Source organism: Cucurbita pepo, chromosome 17 (genome assembly GCF_057944985.1).
Source record: "Cucurbita pepo subsp. pepo isolate OVF chromosome 17, ASM5794498v1, whole genome shotgun sequence".
Lineage (NCBI taxonomy): Eukaryota > Viridiplantae > Streptophyta > Magnoliopsida > Cucurbitales > Cucurbitaceae > Cucurbita > Cucurbita pepo.
This window is the reverse complement of record NC_141814.1, coordinates 13,618,634-13,628,879: the sequence shown is the minus strand read 5'-3', so window position 1 is coordinate 13,628,879 and position 10,246 is coordinate 13,618,634. Positions and strand designations below refer to the sequence as shown.

The window sequence follows — 10,246 nt, the reverse complement described above, 5'->3', positions numbered from 1 at the left end:
TTATTTTGATAAATAGCATGAGGTTTAGCTAGGGTACCTTATGAAAGGTTCTAAATTTTTATGTGGTTATCATAGGACATACCGTTGGGATTAGCTCGTTGTGAGTGACTTCAACCAAGACCATCGAGGTAAGTGACCTTACTGTTGGAGTTAGCTTTCTACGTGTTGTATGATGGTGCGTGCCCTGTGGCCCCTGCATGCACCATATTTTATGTGATATGATTATGTGATGTATAGATTGTGTATGTTATGTGATGTATGAACTTGTGTTGACTGTTACCTGTTTATGTAAGTCATGTGAGATGCCATGTGATGTAAGAAACGTAAATGCGATGTTAGCACTGCTTATGTAATGCCATGTTAAATATGTTAAGGGACCTCATGCATATATGTATGTCACGTGCATCGGGATTCTTCCCCTTTATGATACGAAAGAATGAAATACGATATTTATGTTCGCCATGATATCATGCGGGCGCTTTTCTGTTCTGTGGTGTCCGGCTACGTGTAACACGTTGTGCCCGACCAAGTCAGGCCCAGGGGGTACGTAAAGAGCCCGCCTGGTGGGTTCATGTACACGTACATGGGCCATGTGTGAAGGAGTACCACACATCCAACCCTACCCGGAATAGAAAAGCGCCCAAGGCTATGAAAAGTTTATGAAAAGTTAGGTCCCGCTCATATGTTGCATGTGTTTGCATTCCTAACCCCAACAGTGGGGTGACTTACTGAGTATTTCATAAAATACTCAAGCCACGTGCTACCTACATTTTTCAGGTAAAGGCAAGGCGCCAATGTACGGTTGACGGCGGAGCTGAGGCCACCATGGAAGTTGGAGACGGGATATCTTTAGGAGTTTACTTTTATTAGGCTGTTTTAAGTTATAGGATTGAGTATCGTTTTATTTGGATTTATTTTGGATTCAGTATTGAAGGTTTATTTTCGGAGTTTAGGTAATGTTTTGGATTCATGAATTTTATGAAAGACTATTTCAAGGTTATTTATGATGAGCTTCCGCTTAATGAGATAAGTATGCATGGGTGACGTCACTAATTAGGTTAAAGAAAATTAGGGGCGTTACATTCTAAGTGGAAGTTGCAACAATGTAGTAGGAGTCGGGCGACTGCCAGACCCAGTATTTGTTGTTGCAACTACATCTATTGTGGACGAGTTTCGGGTCAAATTCGGAGACCTCAAATTCGAACTTTGAATATGAACTCAATGAACAAGCCATTTTATATGACAAGAACAATGAGATGTTGGGTTGGGTTCGTTTACGGTTTGATGATATTTTCAACTGAACCCAAAAGATCGGATCGATAATTTACTATGAGTTGCATGGCTATGGAAAAGGGGTTCGAAAGTTAATGACAGTTCGTAGAAGAAACTCGTAAAACGAAAAGGAATGAAAAAAAGTAGCTTTCATAAGAAGAAAAGGACACGACAATAATTGTGATGTGGGTTAGACAATATCGTTCGTAGGATCCTATACATGTGAGCTGAGTTAGACAACATCGTTCATAGGATCCTATGCATGTGAGCTAAGTTAAGACATAAGTCATCAATCTCATTCACTCATTTGAGTATATTGCTAAGAAATAACGTTGGGAAGAACACATAAGCATCGATGATAAAAGCTGAAAAAGCTTAGTGATATACAGCTTTTCCAACAATAACCGACCTTTTATCTTTTACTTTTGAACACTTTTGTTCTTCCACCATTTCTGGTTGTCGTTTTTTTTTTCATGTTTGAGTTGTCGAGAAAACCAAAAGTAAAGGTACGAGAACTTATGTTCAAAGTGGACAATATCTCGTACCATTATTTAGAGTTGTGGTTGTTTGAGGTCCTTAAAGAAAGAGTCGAACCTCGATGAAGGGGAGACTCTATAGATAGAGTTTGTTCGAGGGAAGAATTGTTGGGATGCAAGATCATTATAAGACCCCGAGGGAAAAAATCAATCAGAGCTAGGTGCCATCCTCAAATGATACCTTAATAATACTCTGACGAACGCTTATTTGAGATGTCTGAATTATGAAATTAACTCATGGATCGATTCCCAGTGAATATATTTGAGCGAGCAATGAAGACCAATGACATCTCGAGACTCGAGATAGTATCACAAAGCATTAAAGAGATATATATGGGCGAGCCAAACTTAATTTCTATATATATTTTTTCGATAAATTTTAAGAATCATAAGATACATAATTATTTTAGTAAATATAAATATAATTTAATAGATAACATATGGACATTTTTTTGTGTTTTTTTTAATTATGGTTTAATAAGAAGGGACAAGGACAGGAACAGCTCACGAACAAGGAACTTTCTTCATCTATAACCGATCCACCTCGACATTTCTGTCTGTCGTGTCGACCCATCCGAAATTGGGTCTGAAAAAGGAAGGGAAAAGAAAAAACCCCTTCGATTTTTAACGAATTTCTCGTTTTCTTATTAATAAATTTCCCCTGTCTCAATTTCTCCGATCTCAAAACCGCCCATTTGAGCCCTCCGATCAACAATTTTCAAACATTTTTCCGATCATTCTTCAGATTCCGTCAAGCCGGCGATATTAATGGCGGAATCATCTGACCCATCAAAACCCATGAATGGATTCTGATGTTCTTCCGATTGTCGGAGCGGAATCATTAATCATTCCAAGTCGGAGAGGCTTATTATTTTGCGAAAATGGAGTTGGATGGCCTCGAACGCGCGCCGCCGTCCATGGACGTGATGAACGAGGAGGACAAGACCCTTCAATGTCACTGTCAGTTTCCGTCGATTTCCAAGCCTCGGATCAGCAATAACGACAATCCGACCACTACAAGTGTCCACGAGCTGCTGGAATGTCCTGTCTGCACTAATTCTATGTATCCTCCAATTCATCAGGTTCCTTCAAGTTCGTTGCTGTTTTTGTTTCAATTCGTATGGTGTTTGTGGTTTCTGATCTGTTTGATTATGCTGAAGTTGTGGGTTTGTTGTTAGAGAAATGTTCTGTTTAATGAGGCCTTTGGTTCATGAAATGAGTATCAATTGTTAGTTAAACCCTTGCTGTTGCATATACTCATTTGCAAAATGAATAGCTTTTTTTTGTTGTTTAGAGACAATTGTTGCTATGCTTTGGCTTGTTATGTATCGTCGTCAGCCTCACGGTTTTAAAATCCGTCTACTAGAGAGAGATTTCCACACCCTCCATCGGGGAAGTGGGGTTCCTCTTGTGTAACAAGCCTTGCAGATATTGTTTGCTTTGGCTGGTTATGTATCGTTGTCAGTCTCACGGTTTTAAAATCCGTCTACTAGAGAGAGATTTCCACACCCTCCATTGGGGAAGTGGGGTTCCTCTGTGTGACCTCGTGTAACAAGCCTAGCAGATATTGTTCACTTTGGCTTGTTATGTATCGTTGTCAGCCTCACGGTTTTGAAATTCGTCTACTAGGGAGAGATTTTCCCACCCTCCCTTGGGGAAGTGGGGTTCCTCTGTGTGACCTCGTGTAACAAACCTAGCAGATATTGTTCACTTTGGCTTGTTATGTATTGTTGTCAGCCTCACGGTTTTAAAATTCGTCTACTAGGGAGAGATTTTCCCACCCTCCCTTGGGGAAGTGGGGTTCCTCTGTGTGACCTCGTGTAACAAACCTAGCAGATATTGTTCACTTTGGCTTGTTATGTATTGTTGTCAGCCTCACGGTTTTAAAATTCGTCTACTAGGGAGAGATTTTCCCACCCTCCCTTGGGGGAGTGGGGTTCCTCTGTGTGACCTCGTGTAATAAGCTTAGCAGATATTGTTCGCTTTGGCTTGTTATGTATCGTAGTCAGCCTCACGGTTTTAGAATCCGTCTACTAGAGAGAGATTTCCACACTCTCCATTGGGGAAGTGGGGTTCCTCTGTGTGACCTCTTGTAACAAGCCTAGCAGATATTGTTCGCTTTGGCTTGTTATGTATCGTTGTCAGTCTCACGGTTTTAAAATCCGTCTACTAGAGAGAGATTTCCACACCCTCCATTGGGGAAGTGGGGCTCCTCTGTGTGACCTCGTGTAACAAACCTAGCAGATATTGTTCACTTTGGCTTGTTGTGTAACGTTGTCAGCCTCACGGTTCTAAAATCCGTCTACTAGAGAGAGATTTCCACACCCTCCATTGGGGAAGTGGGGTTCCTCTGTGTGACCTCGTGTAATAAGCTTAGCAGATATTGTTCGCTTTGGCTTGTTATGTATCGTCGTCAGCCTCACGGTTTTAGAATCCGTCTACTAGAGAGAGATTTCCACACTCTCCATTGGGGAAGTGGGGCTCCTCTGTGTGACCTCGTGTAACAAGCCTAGCAGATATTGTTCGCTTTAGCTTGTTATGTATCGTCCTCAGCTTCACGGTTTTAAAATTCGTCTACTAGGGAGAGATTTCCACACCCTTATGAAGAATGACAGTGATACGTAACGGGTCAAAATGGACAATATCAACTAGCGGTAGGCTTGGGCTGTTACAAATGGTATCAAAGTCAGATACCGAGCTGTTTGTTAGTGAGGACAATGAGCCGCCAAGGGGAATGGATTGTGAGATCCCATATTGGTTAGAGAGGGGAACGAAACATTCCTTAAAGGGTGTGGAAACCTCTCCCTAGCAAATGCGTTTTAAGATCGTGAGGCTGACGGCGATACGTAACGAGCCAAAGCAAACAATATTTGTGAGCGGTGGACTTGAGCTATTACAGGATGTTTTTTTTGTTGTTCTATAAGACACATAGTAATAATGTTGTGAACTTATTGTTTTGTTTGTGCAGTGTCCCAATGGACATACCCTCTGCTCTTCGTGTAAAACGAAGGTAGACAACCGTTGCCCGACGTGCAGACAAGAGCTCGGTGATATTAGATGTCTAGCATTAGAAAAGATAGCCGAATCGCTTAAACTGGCTTGTAAATTCTGCACGTTCGGGTGCTCGGAGATATTGCCGTACTATAGTAAACTAAAACATGAATCTGCCTGTTACTTCAGACCATATACCTGCCCTTATGCTGGATCAGACTGTCCAGTTGATGGGGAGATTCCTTTCCTTGTTTCTCATCTTCGAGACGATCACAAAGTCGATATGCATTCCGGATGCACGTTTAATCATCGTTACGTAAAGGCTAATCCATGTGAAGTTGAAAACGCTATATGGATGTTAACTGTGAGTATCTGTTGAACGATTACACGAGACGATATCCAAGATCACGTCTTACTTCTTACACGAGCTTCTGTTGATGGCTCTTATTTCACCTTTGTGCAGGTCTTCCACTGTTTTGACCAGTATTTCTGTCTTCATTTTGAAGCCTTTCAGCTTGGTATGGCACCAGTTTACATGGTGTTTCTCCGATTCATGGGCGACGAAACAGACGCCCGAAACTACAGTTACAGCCTCGAGGTCGGTGGGAATGGGAGGAAGCTAACGTGGGAAGGCAACCCTCGAAGCATTCGGGACAACCACAAGAAAGTCCGAGACAGCCACGATGGCCTCATTATACATCGAAACATGGCACTGTTCTTCTCGGGCGGGGAAAGGAAAGAGCTGAAGTTGCGGATCATGGGACGGATTTGGAAAGAACAAGATAAACAGTGATATTGTTGTTGAATCAGCTCATAAGTCTTTGCCAATCCTAACTTGGAGGGTCCAATCAATATTACAGTGTACACAAAGGTCTTGAAACCATCTTCGACAACAAGTTCTTGTAATTGGGAATAGCTTACAAACATTAAACATTGAAGCTTGTTTTGAAAACTGTGTTCTTAGTTGTTCTTTTTCCAATAAGAAAAGAAGAGCAGAAAAGTTCAGCTGAGAAGCAAACAGGATGAACCTTCTAAACATCATAGGATCATTGTTTTTGGAACATTAATTATAACAAACAAAAAAAAACCTTAAAAACATCGAATGATTGATAAACTATAGCCAAAATCTGCTATACTAACTGACATCTCACCTAGGACGGGGAATGGAACATCTCTGCTATAATTCCCGAGAAATCTCTTTCCGCTCTATCTTCTATTTCCTGAGAAATTTCTTTCTTTCCTCTCTCTTCTATTCCCTGTTTTTCGTTCAAAATGAATTTTCACGGACCTCTATTCTTTGTCCCTCTATTCAACTACAAAGAGAATCTCTTCTAACTCTCTCTTTCATTCCTTGTTTTCCAGTTCAGAATGAGTCCACACGAACTTCTATTCCCGATCTGTGATGTCCCACATTGGTTGGGGAGGAGTTTCCAGTTAGAAGAGTCCACACGATTGGTTGGGGAGGAGAACAAACCACTCATTCATTCCTTGTTTTCGGAGAGGAGAACAAACCACTCTTTCATACCTTGTTTTCCAGTTAGAAGAGTCCACGAACCTCTATTCCCTATCTGTGATGTCCCACATTGGTTGGGAGGAGTTGGGGAGGAGAACAAACCACTCTTTCATTCCTTGTTTTCCAGTTCAGAATGAGTTCACACGACCCTACTCTATCATTCCTTGTTTTCCTGGGGACCCTACTCTTTCATTCCTTGTTTTCCTGGGGATCCAGTTCAGAATGAGTTCACACGACCCTACTCTATCATTCCTTGTTTTCCTGGGGACCCTACTCTTTCATTCCTTGTTTTCCTGGGGACCCTACTCTTTCATTCCTTGTTTTCCTGGGGACCCTACTCTTTCATTCCTTGTTTTCCTGGGGAGGAGAACAAACCACCATTTATGAGGGTGTGGAAACCTTCCCCTAGCAGACCGTTTTAAAGCCTTGAGGGGAAGCCCGCAAGGGAAAGCCCAAATAGGACAATATCTGCTAGCGGTGGATCTGGATCGTTCCACGATCCCCCTATTCAGCTAACGAAGAGAAAGTTCTTCTAACTCTCTCTTCTCCCTATTCTCCCATTAAGAATGAATTCTCATAAACGTCTATCCCCACGAACCCCTATTCAGCTAAAGAATAGAAATCTCTTCTAGCTCTCTCTTCCATTCCCTATTTAAATGATATTTAAATGATTTGACGCAGATAGAAGCCTGGCAACACGTCCACAAAGAAACCATATCGCATAAGGTTGTGAACATGCACCATTTCAATCATTCAAATGGTGAAACAGTGTGGTTAATAATTCATATGATGAAACAAACAATATTAAAAAAAAAAAAAAAAAAAAAAAAAAAAAAAAAAAAAAAAAAAAAAAAATGATAAGATATTTATTGAACTCCCAAGGGAAAAGAGCTTAGGAAGGCATACAAAGCAGAAAATATTAGGACGGCCATTCCAAATAATTGCCATTGACAAAGCCGCAGACAATCCTTCTAAGCAGCCAAAACAAAGAAGAAGAAACAGAACAGAAAACAGTCCTGTCGGTCGTTGGTACATAGTAATAATATTTCATTAACATCATATGTGCATTATCCACATATTGTAAATTTAATTACACCTATTATTAGTTGTTACTAAAATGGTCTTTTTTTTTTTATAACCTTCCCCGTCAGGACAATGAAGCAGCAATCAGATCCAGGCGGTGATCTATTATTTCATATACAGTTTCAAGGAATGTTGCTTCACTTGTACCAGGAAGCAAAGAATCCATTGCTTCTTCCACGCACTCCTCGATCACGGATTTCTTTGTCAAGTTTTCTCGACACATTATGTTACCGATCTCGAATGGCGTGAGCCCTCTCTTTGCCCCTTTCTTCAAAAGCATGGTCGAGATGCGAAGCGTACGAGCACATTCAAGAGGCAGCTCCCATCCATGGAACTTCAGAAGGCCAATATCTTCCTCTGCGTCCAGTGATTGTATGTAGTCTAATGTCTCTGCATCATATGGTTGCTGGGCTTGTGGCCAATACAGCCACTCAAATGTACAATCTTCAAACTGCAACACCACAACACCACAACACAAACCAAACAGTTCAATTCATATGCAATGCACGGTTTACGAGTTACGGGCTACGAGTCGAGAAAACTTACGCTTGTTGGCAAGCAGTATCCATGGTCGATCGGAATAAGCACAGTTCGACCCCCTTCTCTTTCTTTTCCCAATAGAATGTTTCCAGCATGTCTATCTGCATTTGCCAATCTGATATCTAAAACAGAGATTTTATGCACCTCTTTAGTAGGGAAAGCCCCAGCACCAAAATCCTCACAACTACCATTATTTTCCATGAACATCTGCAGGGAACCGATTTTAATCGATTTCTCGCTACGATGGCTCTGGCTGAACCCGTCGTGAAAGCACTTGACGAATACTGTAGGAGGAACACCAGCAAAGCCATTATCGTCGCCGAACATTGAACGGTGTCCACTTACTGGATGATCTAAAATGTAAGCTGCAACTTCTCTGAATGCTCCTTCTCCAACTCGGGTTCCTTTCTTTAGCCCTTCGCCATCTAACGACAATGGAAGCCCTCGCGGATTGTTCACAGCCATTGGCTCCTCATCAATTGGCTTAAAAACTGACACATACTTCTTTCCTGATGAGTCTAACATTAGATACGCTCCGCCAGTTCCCTCCAAGGACCTAACTGGAAAATGCCCATGGTCTAAACCATCTATAGTCGAGTTCAGCATATCCCAGATCGGTATTGGTATTTCGATCTTCGGGTTAACGACAATGGGCTCCATGAAGCTACCTCCATTAGGAGAAGGCCTTCTTGGTGCAATTTTTTTGTCATATTCATAGTTTGTCGTATAAACTTTTGTATCCTCATTGCATTTCTTCTTCTGATGACTTCCCCTAGAAAACTCAGATTTACATTCTTCTTTGAAATTCGATGCCACAATAGAGAGCTCAAAGTTCTTATCAACAGGTCGGCCACGAACTTTCGCAGACTTCCGAACAAACAAATGTATGACTGCATCCTTCCTATTACAAATATCAGCTACAAGGCTATGATCATCTAGAGCTCTTCCACCACACACTACTTCATGCTCATCAGTGTCCACAAATTCCTTTACCTTCTTCCCGATCTTCTCTTTGACATAAGCGATATCTCTATCGCGCTCGACATGGAAGGTAAACTCCTTCCCACAATAAGTCTTGACATTAATGACCTGAAGATCAGACAGCCTCAGCACCAAATGCAACACATTACCATCAGTAACACCATAATCCCGAACTAACGAACGATTTCGAGACAATTCTCGACCTCCACAAACTAACTTTTGTTTCTTCACCACAAATCCTTTGCAGGATTGGATCCTTAACTTCACAGATTCAATTGATTCCGATGCAAAGATGGGCATAGGACTCATAGAGCCCGAAACAGAAACGTATATCCAAATGGATTCATCAGATTCCAAAATCGATGGAGCAATTAAGCGATTAGGGGAAAATAAGTGGTCATTCTGAACAGGACAAAGAGCAATAACACCCATAGACGACATTTTCAACGAGGACGAAAATGAAACAGCCAAATTAGTGGTTCGGTATTCAAAGAACAAACGATCCAAGAAATTACATTAAAAAAAATTCACAGTTCAAGATTCAGCGACCATCACCAGCACAGTAAGATGATGAAATGAAAAAATCGACCACTCAAAAGAAAAAGAAAACAAGCACTGAAAAGAAAAATCGACGACTAGCGATCCATTCCCGCCTAAAATGGATCAAGAAATACAAAATTACCAATCCACTACACAGAATCCAAGGGAAATGATGAAACTCCGCACGAACCCTGAGAGAGGCTTCGGGGAACTGTAGCCTTGACGACAACAAATCAGGGCGATTGATCCGAGGAGCAGAAGAAGAAATCTATGGGAGATTTAAGGTGGAAAAAAAAAAAGGGGATTGGATTCTAACCGAGCAGGAAGAACCAAAGGGGAAATGGAGAAATCGGGATGTTTAAATTTCAGAATCCAAATATAGAAAATTGGCAATGCGGAAGAAACTGATGCAGAAAAATTAGGGAACAGATGAGACTTAGTGGAACACCAGGACTGAAGGCGATCGAAGATGAAGCCGCGGGTACACATCGGAGATTTATACGCGCCGCGTCGGAATATTGACTTTTTCAGATTTTTTTTTTCTTTTCTTTTTTCTCTTTAATTCTCTCCATAATTAATATATATAATTTATTCTAAAACTTCATTACGTTTTTTATTTGGTAATTAAAAAAAAAAAAATTATTATTATTATTGTGTTATTTACAAATATTAATATATTTTCTGAACATGAAACATCATTTAATATCATCCTATTTAATTTTTAAAATATAAAATGTCTAATTAATTATTGAATTTTTATAATTTTATTAAATTTATTTATTGGATAATT

General features: G+C 40.7%; 2 protein-coding genes across 2 annotated transcripts; one reads left to right on the top strand and one right to left on the bottom strand.

Annotated features, from left to right (window-relative positions):
- The first annotated feature begins 2,340 nt into the window (after positions 1-2,340).
- On the top strand, positions 2,341-5,819 carry LOC111778046 (E3 ubiquitin-protein ligase SINAT3). The gene is made up of 3 exons (XM_023657656.2): positions 2,341-2,890; positions 4,777-5,163; positions 5,263-5,819. The coding sequence occupies exons 1-3, from the start codon at positions 2,690-2,692 to the stop codon at positions 5,590-5,592; spliced, it is 918 nt and encodes a 305-aa protein (XP_023513424.2). The 5' UTR covers positions 2,341-2,689; the 3' UTR covers positions 5,593-5,819.
- A 1,338-nt stretch (positions 5,820-7,157) lies between these two features.
- LOC111778235 (phosphatidylinositol 4-kinase gamma 4) lies at positions 7,158-9,933 on the bottom strand. Its single transcript, XM_023657939.2, has 2 exons — positions 7,942-9,933; positions 7,158-7,846 (listed from the first exon to the last, which is right to left on the bottom strand). Exons 1-2 carry the CDS (start codon positions 9,355-9,357, stop codon positions 7,460-7,462), a joined length of 1,803 nt encoding a protein of 600 aa, XP_023513707.2. The 5' UTR covers positions 9,358-9,933; the 3' UTR covers positions 7,158-7,459.
- Between the last annotated feature and the right edge of the window lie 313 nt (positions 9,934-10,246).